Source organism: Streptopelia decaocto (assembly GCF_964273445.1).
Source record: "Streptopelia decaocto genome assembly, chromosome: 4".
Lineage (NCBI taxonomy): Eukaryota > Metazoa > Chordata > Aves > Columbiformes > Columbidae > Streptopelia > Streptopelia decaocto.
The window spans coordinates 9,880,798-9,907,618 of NC_138658.1; the positions used below are offsets into that span (position 1 = coordinate 9,880,798).

Consider the following 26,821-nt stretch of genomic DNA (forward strand, 5'->3'; position numbering starts at 1 on the left):
TGTTGCTTGATGAAATATGCTCTTGAAGTCACTGGAAGTATCTTGGGGTGGTGGTGAGGGGAACTATTAAACATGAACTCATCAAAATGAGTCTTTTGTGGTTGCAGGAACTATTTGAGCTAGGTACTTAATGGTACAGTAGAGAAAAAGCAGTGCAGACTATCTTGGAAATTACGTCTGTAGCTTCTAACCAGGTGTAGGTTAAAATGGGCAGAAGGGAGAATGAACAAACTGCTTACGCTTAAAGAAGCCCACTAATAGCTTATATTGTCTTATTAGTGTTTTATGGAGAGTTTGTTTCCCTTGATTTGATAAGTAAAAATGTCTTGAAAACTAGCTGTATATAAGAAGAATAAACTATTTATAGGCCATCAAATGGAGATGATGTGAGTTGACGTAACTGGTACCAGTACGGTACTTAGATGTGAAATTTTACTGTACACTTACTGGCCATCAGGTACTGAACTTCAGACTGAAATAGTGATAGTGACTGGATTGATTCCAGAAATCCTGGCTGCACAGATTAATAATTAAGTTTGATTACTTCAGTGTACCATGTGGTCTTTCATACCTGATATACAAGAGTGCCTCTGTTCAGCAACACAATGGTGAGTGACAGGCAGAACAAAATTTAACAGAAAACCATGTCATTTACACTTCTCTTTATGTGTATATGAACAAATAGATCTTGCATTGGAGATGATTAATAACAGATGCTTCTGTCTGGGAGATAAATAGGTAGGTAGACCTGCAGTGCTCAACACTTTGCTTCTAAAAATGCCTTGTTCAGCCTTTGCCTTTTGCATGAAAAACATCAGGCCTGCTCTCCATCTCTTTTAGTCTGAAAACTGCCGTGGAAGGCTGTGTGGGGTTGTTTGGGCTTTTTTTTACTCCATCAGTAGTATATTGACTTAACAGTGCCTTTTTGTACACAAACTCAAGAAACACCGGGTGATTCTCGGCTTTGGGCTGCAGAATCTGGAGTTCTGTGCCAGTTCCCTCATCTTTTTTTCCTCCCTTGCCCGACTTCAAATGCATCTCAGTTGAATGAGACTGAGCACTATGCATCAAACTCTGAAAGCACTAGTGGTTACATTAATATCTTGACATATGCTGTTGTCTGGTGTATCTCCTGATAAACTTGGCAGTGGGCTGGCTTGGTCCAGGCTCAGCGCTGGTTCTGACCCTTGTGTGGGTGGCCTAACTCGCACAGGAGGGTGAGCCCTACAGTGGCAATTTGGGAGTGAGGAGCATGCCCGAGTTTCTTCCTTGGAGCCCTTTTTGCAAGGTCTGTCTGGCATTTTAGGATAATTTTGAACCTCATTTAGGGCACTGTAACAATATAAGGAAATGTGGGTAGTGATGCACAGGGGATACAAGTCTGTTAGTTACTTGTTTTTTTTTGCAGAAGCTCTTAGTGTTCTCCAGTGTGTCATTAGAGGTGACCATAACAGTGCTGCTCCTACCTGATTCTTCCTGTGTGTACATTAATGTGTGTTTAGAAAGTGACTGGCCTCACAGATATAGTGAGAAGGTGGACTAAAGGTAGCCCTGTGCTGTCTGAACAAAGTTGAGCTGTATTATCTCCAGAAAAAAATTGCTGGATTGATTGAGTTTCAGCTCTTAATTTTCCAAACTGATGTTTTCTTGTTCTGCAAGAAGAAAAATATCTTTGTTGCATGATAAATTTGGGCACTACACCAACATTGTCTGGTTTTTGTCTCTGTGGGTTGGTCTTTAAGGTGAAAAATTAACTGTCCCCAAAAGTAGAGAGTGGATTGTTGTTGGTTTTTGTTTATGTGTTTTTGTTTGTTTGGGTTTGTGTTGTCTTTTTTTTTTTTTTCTTTAAAATGGGGTGGAAGAAAATGAAGGAGCAGTTTTCTTTCAATATTTTGCTACAGTGATGTGCGTGTATAGATACAGAGATGTATATATGTACACACACATATAAATATTTTGAGCCTTTGAGATTGTATTTCTGTGTACTTTCTAAATTTACTCTGGAACCATGGATGTTAACCTGTTACAAAACCTTAAGGTGCAAGAAGGTGGAAAAGTAATTAAAATGTTCAATATAACCAGACTGACAGTGACCTTGAAGTAGACCTGTAGGTAGACTACATGCTGGCAAATACTTACTGCAGTGGGGAGAACCGCACCCCCCACACCTAATTATTTGAGAATGGAGACATTATTTACCTTCTATTCAGTTTTGGGATATTCATTCTCATGGTGTTCTAAGCACAGGATTCGATTGAATGCAAGACACACAAAGTGAGTGCGTTCATCTTTTATCGTATAATTTGTCCATGCCTAAACTGTTACACATAATTCTACTGTGGCACATTTTATAATTAAAGTATTGGTTAATCAGTTTGTTTTTACTGAACAGTTAGATAAAATTCATAACTGTTGCTTTACTCTTGCAGATTAGAATTGAATAGCTAGCTCTGTTTTCAGCTATTGTTGTATCTCTAAAGGAAGAGCCTTTGCTAATTTATTTTCTGCAGCTTTTAACCTGGTGTTTTAAGATAAGCCACAAGTGGAGCTGGTTCACATTTGTGTACTGGGCCGGAAATGGTGATGCTTCAGGAGCCATCTCATAAACAAAAGTCATGTTCCTGCCCAGACCTGATCATCAGAAAAGAGGGGTATGTGTCCAGAGATAAGTTTTAGCAGCCTAATTTAATCTGCTATTACAAGCCATTCAGATCTCTTACATTATTAAATGTAAACAAAATGTAGTTTGTTTAACCAAATGAAAATTCCTACAGATAGCTGCAAAGCCCTGGTTTTCTGTAACTAAGTAAAGTCTTGAGAAGGGGCAGAGTAATAGTTAAACAATCAAAGAGGAGACAGAGGTTGAGGCTTCTTAAACTGTTACGCGATTGCCGTTGTTTAATTCTAGGGGATGCGGTAGCTCTGTTTTGCAGTTGCTCAGTCTGCACCTGTGTTTTCCCTAAACTCTTCTTTAAAGAAAAGTTAGAAAAACACAGCCTTGAAGATAGCATGTAGCAGGGAGTGCTGAATATCCATGACATGTAGTAGCGTGTGCATGTGTGGAGATATTAACCTGACTCTTGCTTTGTTCTGTACCTGTCAGATCGACATTAGTACTTTGGTTCTGGGCAGTGGAAGGGCTTTGTAAATCTCTCGGTTATCCTCACTTAACTGCATGTGGCTTCTCTTTGCAGAATATTTTTTGGTGCAGGTAAACTAGACCTATTCTGGAAGATGTTAAGCTACAAGCTTTGTTTCACCTGCCAACGAAACATGTGCTGGCGTCTAATAGGAGGCATAAGGGTCTGTAGCAGCGTTTGGCCTTTTCGGTGACTTTAAGTGATGCGGTTCATGGGGCGACACTCAGATCGGGGACCAGAATAAATGCAGCCAGAGCAAAGCTGCTGGAGGACACACGGTGTGTGTGCAGAGCCGCGTCCGTCCTGCTGCGCTGGCACAGGCTGTGGTCTCTTGCAGGGACCGTATGTTCACTGTGCATCTTGTGCGTCACCTGTGAAGGGAGCTGGCCTAACCAGGACATATCCTTACTGCCCTGCACAGACCAGGAACCGGCAGTAGCTGATCATGCGGTTAGTGTGTGTGATGGGCGTGATTTTTTAGCTGCTGCTGAACTCCTATCACGATTAACGGCTGCAGCGTGCAGCACCCACCTGTGGTATGCAAGCTGCAAATATATCTTTGGGATGCAGCCTGCCCAGATGCCTCAGGAAGCCCTTGCTGGGCTCTGATCCTCCTTTTTGCTCTCCCTCTGAGGCAGTGCTCCGGTCTGCGCTTGGTGCAGCATCCCTCGGTGCAGTTGCAGTCCCACCCAGGAGCAGGGGGCAGAGGGGAGAGCAGCAGGTCCTTTTGGAGGTCAGCCCCCTGCACCACGCGCCGCTCTGCCTGGCTCCGTGCGCCAGTGGGACCTTTCCCCTCGGGGTAGCGGGGTTAGCCTTGCCCTTTGCAGAGAGGAGGTGTGCTGGTGGGTGGCTAAAATTCACAGTGGTGGTGCATTCCTGCCTGTGCTCTTCTGTTCCCTGCTGCAGGTTGACGAAGCTGAGCTGAGCTTGCGTTGCTCTGTTTGATTGTGGCAAGCGGGTTGATCGTCACTTCACAAAGCTCAGTGTAGGCAATAGACACCCCACAGTTAGGAGTCATCTTCTGTGGCTGTTTTCTGCAAACTTCTGCATGCTATTTCTGCTGGTTAAAGTATGTAGATTTAGACTGTGCTTCGTGCATAAATACTGTATCCTCTCTAAAAGCACGGAGATGGTTAATGTGGCTGCACCTGTTACTGGTAAGGGAATAAAATCTTACGTGTACATGGGAAAGAGCCTGGAGTTTGTGTAGTTAACTAAAAAGAGCATTCTTTGAACTGCATGTAGGAAGGACAGTGTGAGCAGAATTAGCCTTAAAGGATCAAAAGCAAGAGACAGACTGAATACCAAATCTTTAAGGTCATAGCTGACTTAAATTATTCAGTGTGTGGTGTTAGCTGGTGGTATGTTCCACATAACTGGCAGTGGCCATTAGGAAAGTAAAAGGCTCTTCTGCCTCTTTCTTATTACACTTCTCCAGAGGGATTTTGTGAAGCTGAATGAAGCTGGCTTTTTAAAGTAACACACATCTTAAACAATGGGGAAACCTCTGCTATGGCATTTGTATTTTGTGACTAGGTTGATAATGTAGCTAGGCATTAATCAGCCTGATAAGATATGCCCTTGAATCAGGGCAGAAACCCAACAGGCACTACAAGCAGCTGCCTTGGGAAATACCTGGTCCCTGGTGAGAAGGGAGTGAAGGGCACTAGGAATGAGCAGGTGTCTTTGCCACAAGAAAAGCAGTTGAACGGTCTTTCAGAAGGAGTCGTTTCCATCATCAGTTGGTTAGGTAAGTGTGTTTGGAGGTAGGTTGGATCCTGCTGTTTAGATACAGTTGAACTTGAGGTAATCTGTGTCAATGTTTACTAAAAAAAAAAAAAAAAAAAAATCACTGAAACTAAAGTGACACATACCATGTAATTTGTGAGTTGCGCTTCTCCTGTTTCACATCAGCATGGTTTTTAAAAGTTTCATAACTACTTCTGCGGAATGCTATGCTTTTCTTCAGTGCTGATATTGATGTACTTCTTTTGAACTGAATGGGATTTGGTGCTCATAGGAAAAGAGAAACAAATGACAATCTTCTATATTGTCTTCTTTTCTAATTCTTCTGTACCTGAGTAAACTAAACTTACACTACAAAGGATGGGGTTCATTTTTCAGAAGAAGAAGCTGTCCTTCCAGGCATAGCTGTAACTTACTCGTTTCCCTGTAGATCTCTTATCTAATCTTGTTATTATATAGAGCTGGATCTATGTAACAAATTGGTGGCTTTGAAATATCTTCACTAATTTTTTTTTTTCCCAAATCTTGCTGACAGTTCAGTGTTTACTGGGCTAGTGTTAGCTGATACTGCTGTTTATCTTTAGAATTAGGTGGAAGAGTAGAGATACATTTTATTCCTTAGATTTTTCTCCTTCACTCCAATTCAAGGACACATTCTATAAGCTCTTGCAGGCTATAGCAATAGATTTTTGTGCATGGCATAGCACCACCTTTTATTATTTTTTTGAAGTCTGGGATATAGTTCTTATACAGCTACTTTTGACAATAAATTTCTGGTGATGTGAAGCAAATCTAGAGCTGTTTTAAAATGCATGTGATTGTCAACTTGGAAGGCAAAAAGTCTTTTACAGATGATGGGGCACTATGTTCTGTGCTGAACCACATTATTGTGTATTTTGGCTCTGAAATACATTTCCAGATACAGCTTCCTTCCCCCCAGCCCCAATTGATTTTTTGCTACACAAGTAGGCATTGCCTGAGCTCTTCAGATGCGCAGTGACACAGCTGCTGTAGTCTGGGTTGCTTCAGTACAGCGAGGCTGGTGAACTGTGTCTGTAACAGCCACACTGCAGCATTTTAAATTTGGGAAGGTACGTGACTCAGCATCTGTCTTGGTAGTGTAAGGCACAGGGAGAGGATGCCAAGGCGATTTCAGAAGGCAGTGAAGTATCTCCAGGAAAACTTGGTCCAGAAGGCAGATCCTCCCATGCTGACCATAAGATGGCTTCCAGCTCGTAGTGAACAAACAACAAGCCTTCAGCAAGCCTGTGCTGTCCATCAAAAAGCAAGTTTACTTGGTTCGCGGATAGCAGTAAGATGGTTGCGTATATTGGGAATGGAAAATGCAAGGTTCAGGCCTTGAGTGTTGCAGATCAAATTCTGAAAGTTAAAAGCAACATAAGTTATTTTACTGTATTTCTTTATCCACAAAAAAACCCAACAGTTTAACATAACGTTACAAACAAGTTTGATTTTAAACATTCTCATTTTTCATTTTCGTATTGAAACACACAAATCAACAAGATTTGTGCACTTTGGTAATGCACAGTGCTTTAGCTGTGAGTGTTACTTTTAAGTTTTTAAGACAGTAGTTTGTAGAACAAATAATGAGCTGGTTTTGTTTCCCTGGTCTACCTCTCTAGCATACTGTAGGATAATTTCTAATGTGTAGAGAAACAAAAGACAGGAACGTATTTTCAAAGGCATACTTTTTTCTGTTGTATTTGGAATATGCTTGAGTTTGAACACTGTGTTTGTATAGTTTGGGACATTGGGCTATGTTCAAAGCTGACATTTGAGAGCAGCAAGCCTAGCTAGTAATATTATTGATTAAAAAAAAGAAATAATCTTTGCAACGAAGCCAACTTTTTGGATGTCCTAGCTGCTGAAAGGTTGTTTAGGTGAAGTGGATAACTCGTGTTCTGCTAATAATCTGCTTAGGCACTTATACACCCTGTGTTTGGGTCAACGTGAGGCAGCACACATTGTCTGGGGTGGTGAGGTGTCCGTGCCCATGGGGGCCTCTGGGACAGACCAGTGATTTCTGAGGAAGAACCGAACAGGGTGGATGGGGAAGAGAAATGGGTTGATCCCCGGCCTGGCTCCCTGCCCCAGCATTAGCAGCTGCGAGCAGGTGGTTCGTGTCCTCTTCTGCCATTGGGAACATCAGTAATGCACCTTCAGCTTCTGTGCCTAAAAAAGCATCTGGCTTCCATATAACACCATTCTCATTTAAAACTTACCTTCAAGGAAAGCGTAGTTTTTGGGAATCAATTCACATTTTGCTGAAACCTGGTGTACGGTAATTTTTTTTAGCGCCCAGGTTTGGTGGATTTATTTTACTTTATGGATGTCCTTCTTTTATTATCCCTACTGAGCAACCCTGACAGTGAATTTGTTGTAGGTCACAAGAGCGTGTTGAACAGAAGTTTGTGTTTGTTTTGTGTTGTGTTTGTTTGTTTTGAACTTGTGAGTAGAATTAATTTTTAACACAGGAACATACACCTGTAATTGCATTTCAACCTTCAGACGCGGACAGCCCTGTGCTTGTGCTCCCTGCTCGGGCTGTGCCCACCAACCCGGGGCTGTGTCCCGGGAGAAGGAAAAGCTGTTCCATCTGAAGAAGAAATGAAGAACGACTTGCCACCGTGGGAATTTTATCTCCTGCCATCCACAGAGCACAGGTGTTGTACTGGAACAATGAAAGACAAAATTTCACCCCTAAATTTATAATGTGGATTTATGGATGGGGGCTCTATTCAGTATTCATAATGCAGAAGTCCAGATTTAAAGTTCAGCTCCTTTTCAATTTTCTTTTTACTGTATTCACTGTAATTTAATTTGACCCGATGTTCTATAGACAGAGTAGGTAAAAACAGGCTCCATACTTAAAAACTGTGTTAACTGTTACTTGTACAGCTTTGCTACTTCATATGCAGCTACTGAAACTGTAGGAGGGTTGGCAAGACGTTGGTTTGCATTTACATTTAAGAATCATAAACTTTTCTGTGTATGCTTACAAGTTACATATTGGGGCTTCACACTTAGGAAAGCTAAGGTGTTTTTGGTACTTTTTTAACAGAATATTGCCCCTGTGGTAACAAGTTTTTAATTTGAATCCTGGGTTTGAGGACACCTCTACTGCACCTGCTACTCTATGCAGTCATTTTAATAACCTCTCTTGAAGGGCAAGCTTCTTATTTTCTACTACCTTCCATTCATTTGAAAGGCAAGGTTGCTTTCCCAGGGTGCTTGCCAAAGGTGCAGTGAGTAATGGATTTCTGACGAAGAGTGTTGCATCAGGGACGTACTTGCGCAGCAGTTTTCTGGTTGACCTCTAGTTTTAGGCAGACTGTGTTATTGGAGGCTTCATTGGATATGCCTGTAACTCTAGAGAGAGCTGAGATATGGGAGAAAAGACAGAGGCTTGCGATACTGTATTTCTTGCCTGCCTTTTGAGGCTGAATTTCATTCCTCTTTAAAGTTAAGTAGACTTAAATGCTCCGTTAGTATTGAAAGTTAAATAGGAAAAGGCAGTAGAGGTCAGGGACAAGAAAATGCAACATTTTAGGCATTAAAAAGCTTCATAAGGCTTTAAAGACTTTGTGGGTTTTTTTGGTTGTTGTTTCTGGTTGTTGATTTTTGTTTTTCTTTCTTTTCCCAATGCATTTTGATAAGCCAAATATGCAGTGTATATACCAAATAGTTAGTGAGAAACATGGTAGGGAAACAGTCTGTATTTCAACAGGACTCAATCTGTGTCTCGTACTATTGAGGAAGCACTTTATCAGCGGCACTGTTAGATTAATATGTGATGACAGTGTGCTTGGGGTCCCAATAGAAAACAGTTCAGACCTCAGTTCGTTTCACAACTGAGAGTTTTAGCATGGCTTTAACCAGCAAGAAAATAGAGGAATTTAATCTCATTCCATAATCTGAGGGTTTGTTGGTTTTTTTAATGTAGTTAAAAGTATTGTTTTGGGAATTGTATTACTCTATGCTAATATGAACTACAGAATAACGTGAATATTAACTGCGTGGACTTTTTTGTGTATTCTAGGTGTCAGTAATAGAATGAGATTTATCAGCATTTTAATAGTATGTGGCGCAGGTCAGCCAACACCAATATATTAAGGGAAGACAAGATGTAAAGCCTGTTGAGACACTTCAAAACCACCACCTTTTCTGTTTCATTTTCAGTTTGTTTGACTTTGGACAGGAGAATAAATGAAGGGAGAGGACAGGGGAAGAGACCAGAAAAAAATATGTTTAGTTACAAGGACTGACAGCGACTTGTACCTGAGGAAACAGAACAATTAATTTACAGTTAATCCAGAGGGAAATGAAGGGAGGAAGGATCTTGTACTGATTGGGAGCAGCCTGGCTGCCACTGATTGAACCGCCTGAGCCTGATGATACCAAAAGCAACAAACAAATAAAATGGAATGAGCACATTTGCCTTGTGACCATCGCTTTCAGGAGGCAGGAGTCTGATCAGCGGAAAAATAACCTTGGGAGCGGCGCGGGGCGCTGGTCCGTGTGGGGCCGTCGGGCTGAGCCAGCAGTGGCAGCTGGAGGTGTCGAGTCAGGGAGGTGCGAGCGTCCTCTGCTTGGGACGGACACGTGTTCCCTCTGCTGTCCTGTGTCCTTTGCTCGCTACAGCAAATTAAAAGCAAATCCCAAAACCTATTTTTGGTTGTAAACTGATTTAGGAATTTGCAGCGAGTAAATACAAACAGCGTACTTTGCCTGAAGTGATGGCGTTTCTCTGGGTTTGCTGGAAACTGACACATGATTTTGTAACTTTCAGGTTATATGATAGGACACCATTTGTTCAGTGATAATAAAGGTCATATAATGGCATGTGTATGACCTTTAACTGCCCGTGCTGAAACGTTGTTTTTTGATAAAATTTGAAATGAGGTTAAAAATGTGTTACGATAGCATTTAAATACTTTACATGAGGGAAGTACTATGTAGAATATTTCAGAAGAGTTAGGACTCTTGTAAAAATGGTCTGTGTACCTTTCTGTTTATTTATCAGTGAGTGTCTCTAAAGATCACTTCATGTGGCTTCTTATTTATTTATTTTGAAATAGATCTGGTTTTGTCCACTCTTAGCAGCATTTTGTAGTAGAAATTGCATAGTATGCCTGTGCTCCCCATTGGGGAATGATGGTTTGCAACCATATTCAAAGAAGAGCCACTTGTGCTATTACACATTTGAATCGAGCAGCTGAACAGGGAAAGCTTCGGATATTAAACCCGGTTATGTTTGTATTTGTGTACTTTGTTTATCTGAAACAAAACTCAGTATTAGGCACCACTGGTTACTGCCAGCTGGGCCCTCACTCTATAGTCACAGCTGTGCATTTAGCATCTAAGCCTGCTAAGAATAGCTAATTAGAAAATCAAACAGAACAAAGCTCACATAGTAGAGTCGGCACAATAGCATTGCTGTCTGAGAATGGTAAAAATATTTATTTATTTTTATTTTTTTTATTCCTCCCTGCTTCGTGTCTATAGACACATAGATCAGTAAGTGCTTATTCTCCCTATACAAGCACAGGGAGAAGCTCAGTAAAAGACCAGTACATAGTCTAAAACCTTCACTCTTGAGCAGAATAGTGTCGCACAGAAATCACAGGCAACTGAAGTCGCAAAAGAGAACAAGGCAAGGTCATAGTATCTGCTCATATGCAAAGCTCTGACTGCAATAACTATTACCCATACTGAAGACGGTGAAGCCTGCTTAGGCAACCTGTGAACAGCCTATCTGATAAGCTCAAGGAAAAGCTTTAAAAGCAAATGCGTGACTTCTGAAAGGGTTGAAATGGCCACAAGGCCGGTCTGTTGCTGTATGAGAGCTCCCTTCTTGGAGAAGGAAGGAAAAATAGTGTCCTGCTGACTGCCTTTGGTGGCCTGTGCAAGTGCTGTGCCTCTTTGAGAAACCCCTAAGTTGCTGAATTGTCAGTTATTAAAGGGGTTTAGAAAGTGCCTCTGATGTGAAATACAGTTGAAGATGAATTGGTACCTCTTTTGGGACTTGGTGGGCCAGGATCAGTCAGTCAATGGAAGCGAAACTAGAGATTTGAATGAGCAGGTTGGGACTTTCAAAAGGAATTTTATAGTTTCAGTCTCTTATTCTTCTATTTTGCCCAAAGAACGTGCTTTTGCTTGGAAGTTAACAAGAAAACAGGCAGAGTCCTAACATGGTTTGGCACAGTATTATAATTGGGACTCACTTAAGGTTTTCACAACCTAGTGTGCATTGATTTTTTTTTTTTGTTAATCACTTAAGTGAAAGTGTTGAGTAATTAATGCCAATTGGCTAGAAACCAAAATTCAGATAGAAAATTTAGTCCACTATTCAGTTCAGAAACCCAACATCTGCTATAGTCGATGACTTTGACAGGTTTTCTGTCTTTCACATGGTCTGACCTCACCTGAGGTTGTGCTGTGCCTGTTGGGCAGGTGAGGGTGGGCAGGAATCCATGTGATGTGTCCAGCTGTAGGTGCTCAGATTTATCCTTTGCATCAGCCTCTCCGTTGACTGTTGAGATAGCCCAGAGAAAACAGCCTCCTTCCCTCCTGTCATTTTTGTGAATACCTCTCTGGTCCCAGGGCTTCTTACCTATGTTTAAGTCTCTTAAATTTTCTGGAAAATCCTTTTATGCACCTGTGTATCCAACTTAATACTTCATTGATGTCATCTTGTTTTCGCTGTGACCCTGCAAAGAAGAATAATTACATTTTTTTAATGCTTCTTCAAGTAGAAGTTATATGTGTGCTTGATCTTAAGTTTTTTCAGAAATTTTATTGAAAATTTTGCTCTCAAGTTCTTCAAGGCTTAGGGGTCATAATTGTTTGGGGTTTGATTCCTGATTTGGAAAGGGAAAGCCAGGTCTTTGTTTCTAAGCGTCTGGTCCAGTTCGTCAAATTTTCAGGGCGGCTTCAGTAAAGAGAATGTTGTGCGCTGTCTGTGCTAGGACTTCACGTCATTGAGGCAAGATGTTCTTCTTTCTGCATAACAAAAACTGAAAATGCTTTTATTTGGTGAAAAAATAATTAATCTGACACTAATAAATGCTCTGTTAGTAGTCAGTGAAAGAGATAACCATTCAAAGATGTGCCTGGCTTTACCACATGTGTAAAGTGTGAATTAACTGCAAAAGTCAAAGGCGTTCCCTTCTCACTTTTGTGTTCAGTTGAAGCTTGAAGAGTTTGAGGAAGGCTCAGTAATATAGCTCTTCATGTAATAGACCCCCTCCCCAAATCTTCACTGTAGGTTTAGACCTCAAAAGTTGTAATTTCAAATACGAAGTATCCTTTCCGTAGGCTAAGAGAAAAATCACACTGAATTTACAGTCAACCTGAGCATCATTTAAACTGGGCAAAAGGAAGTTGTTTGCCTGCTGCAAGGGAGGAGCCCTAAAACGCTGCCTGAACAGAGAACAGGGTTTTAACAAAGGCAGCTCTGACAACGCACCCTGACTCAATGTGTTTTCATACAGTGTGTTATGATACTGGGAAGACAAAACATGCTGGAGGTTAAAAGTGTAACTGGATTTAGGAACAAGGAAGGGGTGAATTCATAGGGAATGAGCTTATGTGTCTGAAACTTTTTAGCATAGCATTAAAGTGGTGATTTTGCTTGATTCCCAGTCAGGCATGAGGCTTTTTGTTTGTTTTTTTTCTGTGGTTACCAGTCTTCAAAGCTCAATAACCAATAACTTAGTGTGTCCCTTCTTTCTCTCTCCTGCTGAACTTGAAGCTGATTTCTCTGGTTCCTCTTCCATTGCAGAAAATCCATTGAGACTAATACTGTGGTGGTAAGGCTAATATGGTCTAAATTAATAAAAAGGTAGGAAGGTGACTAAAGGCTATACTGGCTAGATATGCTGAAACTGTGGGCAAAATTGTCCTGTAGCATGAGTGTGTTCTCTTCCTCAGTTCAGGTTTTGCAAGAATAGGTCAAAGATTGTGTGTTTTGCTGCTCGGCCTGCATCAGTCATTGTCGTGTCCTTCCTGAAGTAAACATGAGGAATGTAGATGTGTGAATTAAGGTCACAGTCGTAGTAATAATGGTCATAGTAATAATGCTAGTGAAGTATTCAGTCTTTGATGTGCCAAGATCATAGTCTGCTTTTTATCTACTGTGTCACTCCTGTACCTCACAGGCCACATAGAGAACAGGGAAAGTACAAAGAAATGCTGAGCCTTTGACTGTGATGCAGGTAATTGTATCAGGACATTCAGATCTGTTTTGCAACCAAAGACCTACGAACACCGCTCGGATTCGGTTTTGCTAGATCTTCAGTTTAGAAAATCTGTATGAAAAAGCTGTCAAGAGAAATAATTATAAAATTAAAGGAACCTGAGACTAATAGTCTTCTTCAGGTCACAAACTCAGGCGGCTCTACAAGGATGCAGTGTTAAGTCCCCTGTTCTTAATTTCATCATTTTTATCCCACTCTTGCATTTTTAGCAATGCTTGGTGATCCCGTTTAATTAAAGCTGTGTTATGCCAGGAGTTACATGGATGTTTGCAAGGAGAACCCTTGTCCTGACAAGTCTGTAGTTAATTTCCTGCAGCCCATGCACAGCTCTGGTCTCCAGCACCCCTCTGGGGAAGCGGATTGGAAGGGGGCTGCGGATCAGAAGGCAAGGCAAGCAATCCCTCTTGCTACTAGCACAACATAAAGCTTAAGTAAAATTAGGACAAATTTGTGTGAAAAAAAAAAAGAAACTTTCAGTTGATGTCAGAATATAACAAGTTGAGTTAAAACTCTTCTGTATCCTTTCAAGGTTGGCACAGAACAACTTTGACAGTGTGAGGAATTAAAATTTTATTCTTTCTAATTTAGCATCCTAAAAGAAAACCCGAGGAGAAGTTCCTTTGCTTCTGATTTTGACGGCAAGCCCATGGTAGCCATGGGGGCTGTTGTTCTGTCTGAGATAAGTCCCCACCTGCTTCACTCCCGTTAATCCAGTTATGTACCTGTAAGATCAGACTTGGTTTGCACCTGTCCAACTTGGAGCATGGGAAACTTGGTTTCACGTCTCTTCCTTGTGTAGACCCATGTGTAGTAGTCAGGCATGCTTCCCCTGAAGTTAATGAAAAACCTTGTGTGGACGTTTATGTTGCTTAGAACACGCTTTGAAAACTTGCAAGTGCGCATTTGTGTGTTGCCACACTTAGGAAATGGGTCAGGACAGGGAGCACTCGCATAATAGGTTTCAGTTTCTCAAAAGTGAAACCATTTGTATTCTCATTAATATAGGTATAATCCCGTTTAAGATGGCAAACAAATTCCATCTTTTGAGCCTGATGGCAGGATCTTGTTGTGCCTGTCAAGATTTTAAATTTCCATTAGTACATGTTATGTTCCACTGAACATGTGGGATTACCTTCAAAGGGAAGGATTACAAAGGTTTGGCTATGAAATCAACCATAATAACACAAAGCAGACTGCTTTGCTATTGCACAATAAAACACTGAAGCCTACTGTAGGGTGGCAGTAATGCCATAGTACATGGCAAAGTTCCTTTCTTTTTTTCCCATACATAAAAATCTGAGTACTTAATAGCTATTTGTTATTGTACGTGGGGATTTTTGAATGGTCCTTCAGAAATTCCTTTATAAGGAAATGTTTTATACTTCCTCTATGTGTATATAATGATGTATCATTTTAATTATGTGAATACATCAGAGTTGTGCAGTTGCACAGTATTTCTAATTAAGCATAGAGAAACAGTAGCAGTAGCCTTAGGAGCCATTCCTCAGCTGGAACAGACTGATTCCTATAATAAGAAACCATGTGTCTCAGTCTAAGTAGTCACAGGTAAGGGCTTCCTGATGCTGAATGAGAAATATTTGAGCGATAAATAGCGCCAGCTAGCCTGTTTTTTTGCTTACTAAAAAGCAAACAGGCCTCCAGCTGGACTTTGTGCCACTGATCACAACCACTTGGGCCCCGCAGTTCAGCCAGTTTTCAGTCCCACCTCGCTGTCTGTTTGTGTGACCAGTAGCTTGTCTGTCTGTCTGAGGCTGTGGGGAGAGGCCATGCTGAAAGCCTTACGCAGGTCGAGGTGAAAAATATCCACTGCTCTCCCCTTGCTTGCCAATCTTTGCATCCCAGACTGGTTCTTTCTTGCTTGTTTGCATGAGGTCCAGCAGAGTGTCTCCCCTCATTGGCTTCTTGAGCACCTGTGTCATGGAACTGTCACCGAGAAGGGGCTCCAGAACCCTCCAGGTTTCTGCCCCTCCAGCAGGTGTTCGGGTGGTCAGTTCTCCATGAAGACAAGGGCCTGCGAATATGGGCTGCTTCCAGGTGTCGGAGGAAAACCACCTGTAACACGTAGCTTCAGCTCTCAGAATAAACCTAGATCGAATGTCACAAGTGGGGACAGAGCTGTCTTGATTGCTCTTTAGAACAGGTTGTCCTAGAGCCCACAAAAGGTTATTTTCTATTAGGCTTTAAACAACAGATAGGAAGTAATTCAAGATGTGACTAGTTGAACCACTAAGCAAAAGTGACTATAATATAATTACATTTGCAGAATGCTTTAGGTCCCTAAGTAAAATTCAAGGACAAACTCTATATAAATCACAAAACCACTTGGAAGCTTTCATGTCAGAAGTTTAGCTCATAATAAATGATTCAGCTTCAAGGCAGGTTTCAGTCACTACTCCTTTTCCTTCTTCCCCCTCTCTCCACTGCCATAGAGAGAAAATGGAAAGGAAAGTACACTGGAATAGATGAGGAAAAGTGAAGAAGTGTGAATTCTAGAGAAAATAGAAGTCCCTTCTTCATTGCGTAGCAGAGACTAGTGTACAGTTCCCAGTCTAATGTGCAGGTCTTTGTTTCGCCTGCTGGTTTTTGTGGCAGCTTTTGTGGTTTTGTGCTCAGATACGATAGCACAGCATTACTCTATTCCTGTCTGGCTTGCTATTTATTACTAGGACAAAAGATGCATTGTGAACAGGGCTCTTAATTTTCCTTTTACACATTTCCTATTGCTGTACTGGAGTTGAGCAGGCTTATGCTTAAATTTGGTGAGACCAGAATTAAACCATATCCTAGGAAATAAAAGATGCTCTTTGGCAGACTGACATATCTGTATGTCAGTGGTATCACTTTTTGAGTTTCTGCTGCCAACAGTTGCATTGGAAGAAATAGCATTTAAATGTGCATTTCCAAAAGCAAAGGATACCCCGAGGCACCTTTTTTTTTTTTTTTTTTACTTCCCCTATACTGAATATAAATGACATTGTTCTTGTGTCTGAGACTTGGTTAGCTGGCAGCCCTGCTCTGTCTCATGTCCTAGGATGGTTTCCCTGCCGTCCCGTGGTGGTTGGTAGTCACAGCTGCTGGCTTGCTTTGTCATCAGTGACACAAACCCCCTTTCCACAAAGTCAGCCTTGGGTTTTGGGTGTTGCTGTCCCCTTTGCAACCTGTGACTTGCTTGAAGCATCAGCTGTGAAGGAATTACCTGTGGCTGGACCCACTGTGCTGAAGGTGTTCAGTGCAATGAAACGCCCAAATCTGCTTTGGGTTCTGCTGTGCCGATGGAGGCTTTCTGACCTGTGGTTTTGGGTGACTGTCAGGTTACCCCCAGCAGGCTGACGTTTTATCTGCATTTGTAGTACTTGAGAGCAGTGCGGTACTGCACACGTCTGCTTTTGGCATTACCTTTCTCTCCTAAGTTGAGGCAGCCCTTGAATCAAGACAGTCAGCGAGAGTTGGTATTGTGGGAGACTCCATTTCAGAGTAATTACAGAAGGAGAATGAGCTTAAGGATGTTAAAGGGCTTTGGCCTTTTTTACACTTGCCTGTATTTGATGTAATATTGGTAACTTGCCACGGAAGAGGCAAACAGTTGTCCAAGTTAAAGTATGTAGGTCCAAGAAGGAGGAGCATCCACCCCTGATAAACTTGCCATACAAATGCAGTGTTGTTCCTTGCTCCTTGAAATACTGGAGCAGTGGAAACTGGAGGGGTTTTTTGAAGCTCTGGCTTCTTTCAATTTGTGTTTGTTATCTTTATATAGATGAAATAAAAACAATCCGTCTAAAGTCCTCTCACTTCCTTTAAGGCTAGCAATCACATAGTTGAGTCCCAGCCTTCATTCCTGTATTTCCTGTGCTGCACTTCCAGGCTGATGAGATGCATCTTCTTCTGTTTTGCTGAGTTAAAATGTAGCGTGTTAACATGTGAATATGTGTCAGCCAATCAGTTAGGAAAGGGCAAATTGTCATACGAAACTGGTTGTTAATGCGGAAGCTAAAATGAACCAGGAAGAGTTTTGCTGATTACAACCTGTACCACGGATTTTGAATCATTGAGTCATTGTATCAATAATTTCTAAACTGTTTGACTTTTGAAATAATAGGCACCAACAACTGTTTCTCCTAGGCAATGTTTATTTAATCCGTTTCTGTGGTTTACCAGTGCTTCTACAGTGCTCAGTATAAATTTTCACTTTAACAGGATCTCCAAACGTGGGTGAATGGTGCTAACGAAAATGGCTTTGTCCTCGTCTCTTTTGGAGCTGGAGTGAAATACCTGTCAGAAGACATAGCAAATAAGTTAGCACATGCTCTGGCTAGACTGCCTCAGAGAGTTATTTGGAGGTAAGTGCAATGATAGATGTACTCACGGTGTTTTCAAGCACGCTCAGTTCCTTTCGTGCTCTCTTGATCAAGAGCTGCAGGAGCGGGAGCTGAAATGGTGACAGTCTGGGTGGCACTGAGGACCTGACTCTTTTGAAAGATGCTCTTTGTGGAAATGTTGCAGTCCCCTGGTAATAAGGAGGAGTGATGATTTTGTGGCAGAATAAGGCATAGGTTATACTCCTCTACTGAGTTTATATCCTAGAAGGACTGTGGACAGTGAAAATAGAGGCTGAGGTTATGACTTGCTGTCATCGTTTCTGATAAAGAAGCCACCACAGGGAGCAAGAATGACATCCTGCTGATTTAATCATAGATTTTCTTTCTTCTATCTCTTCTCTTTTTGCTCTTTCTCAGACCCTTTCTCCTCTTTTATCTGTGAACACAGACCTTAATAATTGCTCTTCTTACTTGTCTTTATCTGTGAGAAATTGGAGGAAGAAAAATCTGCAGGAGTAAAAATCAGTCATAAGCTTTCTTGGCTCTAAAAACATCCTCGAGTGTCTCTCTACACTTACTGTAAAAATCCAAGAACTGTTTAGTCAGCTCTGCCTCACATGGAGTGTCACTCTGGAGCAGTTCACGTGAACTGTTGGTTTCCAAATAATCAGTGTCTTTACAATTTATGCCCGGTGTCCTTTCTCCTTCTGGAGCTGTATTAGGTGCCTATTTAGTGTCCCATTCCCTGCCATCACGTAGAGGCCATTTTCACTGCTGTGTGTAATTGAAATAGTGAACCCCACTAATGAACAAGAAAATGGAAATTCTTCAGGCCATAGCACAGAACCTTTGGTAGCTGTAGTAAAGTGCTCATCAGTTTTTGTTTGGGGTAGAGCCGCTATGTATTTCTTTCTTATGAAATCTGCAGCACTGCTTGGCTTGCAATTAATTATTAGTCCCAATTGATCTTACTATTATTTTTTTATCATGGTTTCTGATTTTCCTCACTAGTATTTCCTTCCCAGCGTGTGTGGATTTTGGTTTTATGGTGTTACTTTTGTTTGTTTGTTTTTGTTTGTTTGCTATGTTTTTGTTTTGTTCTGTTTTTGTTATCTGCAATCTATTATCTATGACTTTTCAGATAAGGGAACCCTCCTGCTGTTTTTTTCAGTCATGATTCGTGCAATAGGGGGATGTCCCTGAGACCAGGTGTAAGTCTTTGGAAGAGCTGAGCAACTGGCTTTCAGTCACCCCAGTGGGAATTTGAGTTCCTCATTTAAATACCTGAATATGAAACAATGAACCCAACTTCACTTTGATTTTTTTTTTTTTTTTTTTTTAATTGTTCTTCAGATCATTGACCTATGGTCTGTGTTGGATGCAGGTGGTTTTTATACTAGACCTGACTGAAAATGGGAAAGGTAGTACTGCTTGTCGTATTTCACAATGCCAAATCAAGGAAATCTTTGTAGTTCTTTATATGCTTTCAGTTGCGCAGTACTAGTTAGAGCCCAGACTAGTAACATACTTTGTGTTTTTGTAAGTTAACATAAGTAACATAGACTTTTTTCAACATATAGGATGTATAAGCCAGTTGTAAAGATGTATGACTTGCTTAATTTAAGAATATGTAGGTGAATCTTTATGACACGATAGTTCTAATGCTCTCTAATAACCAGAATATTTTTAAGTTGTCCGATAGAGCTGTTTTGTGACAGCTCTATCTGCTAGTAGTCACTTAATTTTTTCTATCTTTCTTTTCTGTTTAGAATATATTTAACTTTCTCTATTAACTGCATGTAACATTAATATGTAAATAGGTTTGTACTTCAAGCCCGTATTTTATGGGCTAAACTTTTCCATCAACCTCAGGTGAACAAGGTGTTGCCATTGGGTTTCAGGCAGTTGAGCAAGTAAGAAGAACAGACCTGTCTCACAGGCTGGTCCCAGCCTTTTCAGCAGTGGCCCTTTGCCTTATAAGCCGAGATGTCACCCTTTCTCTTCCTGGTGTTAGTAACACATTTTAAAATAAGATGGTGTCATTTATGAAGAGGTACATGGAACTGGCCAGTTGAAAGGAAATGCCTTGTGTTGATGGTAGGGCTCGTGTGTTGGTGGAGTTATTTATCTAGTACCCGGCAAAGTTTTCAGTAAAGCGATGGGCTCAGAGCCCTGGAGAGGTTATAAAACCCCTGCCCTCACGGTTGGGGTTGAGAAGTAACCGTGTTGCCATAACATTAATAGAAAACATTGCGTTTCAGTCCAGACTGCAAGGAAACTGAATGATGAAAAAAAATATTTTGAATTTATTAGCTATTTATAACATTTTGGTTGAGCCTATTTTGTTGTCCTGTGATGGTGAGTAAATGCCATCCCTGTGTAACTGGAAATCTGCTTAGGCCTCGTGAATTATTTGGGTTGATTCTCTGTTTTGACTTTATGCATCAATTTGATTTCATTTTTTTTTTTTTTAGGTTTTCAGGAAACAAACCGAGGAATTTAGGCAACAACACAAAGCTTATAGAATGGTTACCACAAAACGACCTGCTTGGTGAGTATCTATTTTGACGACATATTGCTTATTCTCACTTGAGTGAGGTGGGTTGCTCTTCCAACAATATTGTACTGAATTAGCAGTCATCAGAAATCTAGCATAATTTCAGTAATATGGAGGTCATAGAGCAGGAGTATAGAATTTGTCAGAATTTCAAGATGATGAAATCAAAACACATTCTTATAGTTGTCTTTCCCTGGTACTAACTGCATTTTTTTCCTTAAGTTAATTGGGTGTAAGGAGATAGTTATTCTAAAGACTATTTGACCTAATAAATGGGAAAATGTCTTTAAAGCTTTGTATCCCATAGAACCTGTGCAGTTCAAGAAAAAGTCATTATTAAAGATAGAAGATAAATAAGTAGGAGTCTTCTAAAATATACCATTTTAGGGAGCTGGTGACTGTAACTGTTAATTTCTCTTATGAGAAAGCATGGTATGATGTTCACTGGTCTGTTCACGGAAAAGTCATGAAACTGAGCTTGCAAAATTTATTCACATTGCATCCAAACAGGTTTTAGGGGTGTGTACATACACCTGTATGTATTCTATATTTATTTATTTATTCATTTTTCTCCAAGGAAAGCTCCAACAGAAATTTGGCACATGTTGTGAGCTGATAATAACCTTTCTGTTTAATTAACCTGAGGTACTCTGGGTTCTCAGAGGTGAAACTTGATATTCCTCCGTCTTTTGGTAAAGATTATGTTAAGAGTCTTTGTATTTTTATTTTTCCCCCCTTCCTTCCCTGCCGAAGTGTTGCTGAATACATTGCAGATCTGAGGGACCGCAGGGTATTTATGGTTGTCTCTGGGATACCGGGATGTTTGTGTTCACAAAACAGCTCCAGTGCTACGACGGCACTGATGAACACATGAAGTGTGTGTGTCGCTGTGTGTATGTCTGCTGGAGTATTTATCGTAATGTAGTGATGAGGCAGATGACTTCTAAACCAGGTGGATTTGTTTTGGTTACTGAATTGCTCTGAGGCAGTCTCATTTTTCCATTGCAATACTCTCCTTATTGTCAAATGTTGCTAGCCTGAAGTGTAAGGCATGTGAAACTCTAAGTGCAACATCATTTGTCTTGCCATTATATAGCTTGTGTTTCATATGAATAATGAGGAAAAACACTCCCTGGTTCATTTGTACTGCTAAACTGGTTGTAGTCACCACCTGCAGTTGCTCAGGAGTAAAGAGTGTATTAATTACTCTATTAGTAATTTTTACACAACTCATATATGTAAGAATTTTCTTTGCTGTTTTGCCATTCCTTCTCTCTTAGTGTATAAGGAAATAATGTAATGCACGGAAAGTTTCAGCATTGTGGGTTTAAGGGGGAGAACTTTAGAACAAATTGCCCTCATTTTACCTTCCTGAATCTCAGCCATAGAAACGTGGCAGCACATGTGTTGTACCCATTTGCCTCAATACCTTTACATCAAGGAATTGTAAATATGTTGATTGGTTGGTTGTTTTTAAATCCTTATGCTTATTCTGTTTTCAGGGCACTCTAACATCAAGGCTTTTCTTAGTCACGGAGGTTTGAACAGCATTTTTGAAACCATGTACCATGGGGTCCCAGTGGTGGGGATTCCGCTGTTTGGAGACCATTACGACACCATGACTCGTGTGCAGGCCAAGGGCATGGGAATATTGCTGAACTGGAAGACGGTCACTGAGAATGAACTGTATGAAGCCCTAGTAAAAGTTATTAATGACCCCAGGTATGGAATGAGCAATCGTTTCTTGCTTTTATTTCAGGTTTTTGTTACAGGTTAAATAAGCACATACAGAACCTTTGTGCAAGGGAAAAGAAATGCAGATTGGGCTTCATTTGCGTGTACAGTGGGGGAAAGGGTGGTTGTACCGTTTCACAAGATTACTCAATTGATCAGGTTTCTGTGTAGGTGCTGAGCTTGTTGCTCAGCCTACCAAAACTCAGTGATCTCATCCATTTTTTGTGACAGTTGCCATGTGAAGGACAACAAGGTTATATTATAGAACCAAACCTGTCCTTATTCCTTGTTGCAGACCAATGTTTCTCTTTGTGTCTTGATTACTCCATATTTAGCAGACTGTCTGTTGTGCTGCCTAAGGGCCCTGGAGCACAATACACCTATGCGATTGTCGGGTGACATGTTTGGATTACAGCTGAAAATATGGAGATATTAAAAAATAGTGACTTTTTAATTTTTAAAATAGAATTGTGGAACTTTAGAAAAAAAGGAGAATATTTTCCTGTCCTTATTGTCAAATGACAATATTTTCCTGTTCTGGCCAGTCTTTTTTAAGGTCAAAAAGGTCATTTGTGTTTGTTGCAATGGCAATATTCTAACAAATTGTTATGAATATAAGGACTCCAGTCTGTTTTTTGTAATTTTTTTGTCATTCAGATAGAATAAGTAAAAGACCATGGACTGGGTTTTGTAACTCTTTCTAGTCAAATGACTTTGCTCAGAGATATTAAAGTGCTAGGAGAGTCACTTCACAAGTTTGCTCTGAATAATTTTAAAACATCTATGTTGTTCAGACAATCTCCAGATTCAAAAGAATGATGTTTTAGCCAGTGTTTTATTGCACTGGGCTAACCGTAGTTTTGGAGCATGGTGATGACGATGCTTCTTGCTTTCATGGGAGCAAACTCTGCAAGTGCCGCTTGCCTTGGGAAAGGAGAAACCTGCACGGAGCCAGCAGCAGAACCGCAGCGATGGGGAATGTTGCTAAAGAGATCTCGATAACATCAGTTGCATCACCTTTCCCTTGTGCAATTATCCTTAGCGTAAAGGCGAGTCCTGCATAAATAACCTGCCGACCTTGCAGCTGCCGCAGAGGGGGAAAAGGAACTTGACAATGGTCGGCACCTGGGGGCAGCCTGTGGTAAAAACCAAAAAGTTTTAGGCTGAACTCTGGACACCGGTGGAAATACTCTCTTGCACAATCAAAACCGAGTTTCTTGCTTTGTTCTGTGTTTCTCTAGTAATTCAGTTGCACAACAGCACAAACGAGCGCTGTGTTAGACGGGGTATGTTGCCACTTTACAGTGGGAAGGGCAAACACTTCTCACTTTGATAGGATTCATTTTGGATTAGATAAGATTGTTCTCTGGCAGCAGGTCAGCTTGGCTCTTAATCGCTTCGCTGGAGGGTGAATTTCTGCCTTTCATCACGGACCGATCGATCTGCTTTTCTAGTCATTCTTCATCAAGGAGCTGTAAGGACTGACTGGAAGATGGATGATCCGCCGTGTCTGTTCCTCTATATGCTGGTGTATGCAAGAGTCCCGCAGTAATACACAGCTTGATCTGTAGAGGCTTAAGCATATTTATGTGTTTGCAGCTTGCATTGCTCAGAGCTCTGATGATGATTTTTCTCCTTTCTTCCCTTTTCTGTCAGCTACCGGCAGCGGGCCCAGCGGCTGTCTGAGATTCACAAAGACCAACCCGGTCATCCCGTTAACCGAACTGTCTACTGGATTGATTACATCCTCCGTCACAACGGAGCGCAACATCTACGTGCCGCTGTTTACGGCATCTCTTTTTATCAGTATTTCTTACTGGATATTGCCTTTGTTGTACTAGTAGGTGCTGCCTTACTTTATTATATTTTGGCCAGGATAACAAAATTTATCCGCAAGCAAAGCAAACATCTTTGGTCCAATGACGAACATAGCGCTGTTAATGGACATTACCAGAATGGGATACCAAATGGCAAGTATAGAAGAAATGGCCACATTAAGCATGAAAAAAAGGTGAAATGAGCCAACCGCCCCATGTAAAGTAATAATGAATGAGACGAGTAATTGAATTTTATTGCTGTAACTTAGTCTAACAACTACTTAAAACCTCAATAAGCAGTTCTAACACTCCCCTACAGTATGTAATATTATGTGACAAAATTCTACAGAACTAAGAGAAGTCTTTAAAAAACAGAAAGGCAAGAACAACCTAAAATGGAAAATATGTTATTCTTAATACTGATGCAGAGAGGTTATTTTGGCACTGAAGTTTTTAGAAGCCTTCATTCTCTGAAGTTATACAATGACCATATTTATGAATTTTCAGTTTTTAAAAGCTAAGTGTTTGCGTCCCAAACGAGAGGTTTTGTTTTATTTGCAGAGGTATTTTTTTCCTTTTATTTTTTTATTATTTTAGTATGTCTGTCTTTTAGCTGAGAGAACTTTAGTGCTAGCTCTGTTTCCTTTGTTGAAGGTTCAATGTGTTGCATAAAGATGCTGTTAAAACATCCCAATCTTTGCGCAAGAAATAGCAAGTTGCAGACTGAGAACACAGACATAAAAAAAGAAAATCTTAAAATGAGCACTGAAGAAAAATGGCAAAAATATGTACTCCTTTTACTGATAAGCTGCATGATTCTTCTACTCAGTACCAGTACTTTGGAGAAAAGGGTATTGAGCAAGTCTACAATATGTCTTAATTTTTAATTTATACAAAATCTTATTTGAAGCCTTTCTCTGCATACATAATTTATGCCATGAAAATATTACGGCGTTTTATTTCAGTTTAAATTATGGCTGTGTGGGAAGTAGATTTGCATAATTAAGAAAAATAAATGAAATGAACAACAACAACAACAACAAAGAGAATCTGGCCCTGTGCTTAATGGAGAAGGTTTTGTAATGGCCCAGAATCAAACCACTAATTGGTGGTTGTTTTTAAAAGCAAACAAAAAAGCCCCACCCCCTACCCCCAGTTGAATGTCTTTCCTATTAATTCTCATTTAGTTCTTTCTGAATCGCAGTGTTGTAGATGTTCTCTTTCAATGGTTGTATCTGGAAAAAAACAAAATATTACCTTCTATTAATCTGGGCCACGCAATCCATGTTCCACATAGTTGCCAATGGGACTCCCTGATGCGGATGGGGAGGGCGCTCTGGGGCTGGGGGGTGAGCAGCCACCCCTGCCTGGGCACAGGGTTTGCAGGGGGGGCTCAAGGTTTGCAGGGGGGCTCGGCTGCCCTGGCCCCCCCGCAGCCCCTCCCCGCGACAACCGCTGTCAATCAATGTCGCTGACACGGGCGTGAAAAATCATAACGGCCCCGCTGAACCAAAGTTGGCAACTATGAGTTTATTTCCATGTCATTCTGTTTACTTGGAATTTGCACTACACATGTTGTGAGTGTATGCTTTATTTATATGTAGTTTGAAAATCCCATGCCTGAAAGAGAAAGGAAAGAAACCCATTTACCTGGTGATGTTCACTAACATAGGAAGAGTTGTGACGATTACAGGATGCTGAGATCATCTTCATACACGGTGATGTAATATTTCACTATCATTCCATCAGGAGCCTCTATCCTATAGCAATAAATAACAGTACAGATATGTTTATAATATACAGTACAGCTACGTGTACTGCTTTCTGAATACTTGAAGAAAATGGTATTATAAATAAGCCTATTAGCTATACCTTTTTACAATCTTGCAGTTTGTGGCAACTAAAGGAGCACACAGAGGCGATGAATGGTGGGATGCTAATAAGACTTCGAGTGTATGAATGACTTGGTTTAAATGTTTTTTTTGGCATTGAAGGAGGTACAAAAGCACTGACCGGATGATTAAGCGTAATTTAATCTCCACTGTGATAAAACTTAAGCAATAAACATGGATTTAATAGAGAAATCCTGTTGTTCGAAGTATATTTTTATTTAAACGAATGCTGTTTATTTCAAATCACCCAGTACGTGTGTGTGTGTGTATGAATGTGCATGCCTATTAGGATGCATGAATTCTTTGTTCTTAGTATGTATCATGATGCATACCTGAAATCAACAATTATATTTTGTGAATGTAGATCTGTTGCCTATAGATGCATTGAATCAGTTGAAAGACTGGATGCCTAACCAGACTTACTTTCTTTTTTTTTTTTTTTTTTTTTTTAAGTTTTTTAAACTTTCCTGGTAAAATGTAAGTATTTTTCGGTATGTGTTAAGTTATACCCATTTCTTAGAAAGCAAAACATACCTCTTCAATTCACAGGTACTGTCTTGTATTTTCACATATGATCTGATATTGTAGCCATTTTTAATTTCCCACCTCTGCCTCAATACAGGAACCTGTATTAGACTAAGTGGGTGGATAATGCCACTGGTTTGGGGGGGAAACATTTTGACAAAATATGTTTGATGGGAGGAGAGTAAAACTTGACAGGCAAAGCAGCACGGCTGTGCTCTCTGAATGGGCTTCACTGCTCTCCCAAATATCTGCATATTCAAGAAAAGGTAATTGGATCAATTGATGATAATAATAATAAACTGTGGGCAAAACTAGCAGCCAAGAAATAGCCACAATAAGAGGTATAGAAGACACGTGCCACTTGCATTGAAGATTTTCAGAGGTGCTTGAGACTTGAGCACTCGCCATAGGTTTTGGTATCCTGCTTTCTTCTTTCCTATGAATAGCTCAATGCTTCAAGAAGAAAGCAGCCATAAAAGCAAGACAGTTTAATTATCACCTACAGAAGTACGTTCTGGAGATGGTTATCAAGTATTCATAGTTTAAGGAAATCAATAAATGCGCTAGCATTTTTTTCTTCCCAGATCTCTTGCAAAGTCAGGCTTTTTAATGCCATTCTGTGTCAATCTGTTTGATGTTCTTGAAAGATGCCACTTAGCATGAAGTTGATTACGTTCTTTTTTTATCCTATGGCATTGTAAGTATTTTATATTTGCAGCAGTTGGTCTGATCTGTACACCTGCAACAAAGAGACACAATTAAAATAAGTGTGTTCATACATCTGAGCAAATTAA

At 40.5% G+C, this 26,821-nt stretch overlaps 1 protein-coding gene across 4 annotated transcripts in view; it reads left to right on the top strand.

Moving 5' to 3' along the window:
* The window catches only part of UGT8 (UDP glycosyltransferase 8), a 44,536-nt gene extending 18,841 nt beyond the window's left edge, over positions 1-25,695 (top strand). For all 4 annotated transcript variants that reach the window (XM_082050535.1, XM_082050534.1, XM_082050537.1 and 1 more), the window contains exons 3-6: positions 17,381-17,523; positions 19,977-20,053; positions 21,562-21,781; positions 23,450-25,695. In XM_082050535.1, coding sequence (XP_081906661.1) covers positions 17,381-17,523; positions 19,977-20,053; positions 21,562-21,781; positions 23,450-23,813 — 804 coding nt within the window. In that variant the 3' untranslated portion in view covers positions 23,814-25,695. The remainder of the gene's footprint in view (positions 1-17,380; positions 17,524-19,976; positions 20,054-21,561; positions 21,782-23,449) is intronic.
* The last annotated feature ends 1,126 nt before the right edge of the window (positions 25,696-26,821 follow it).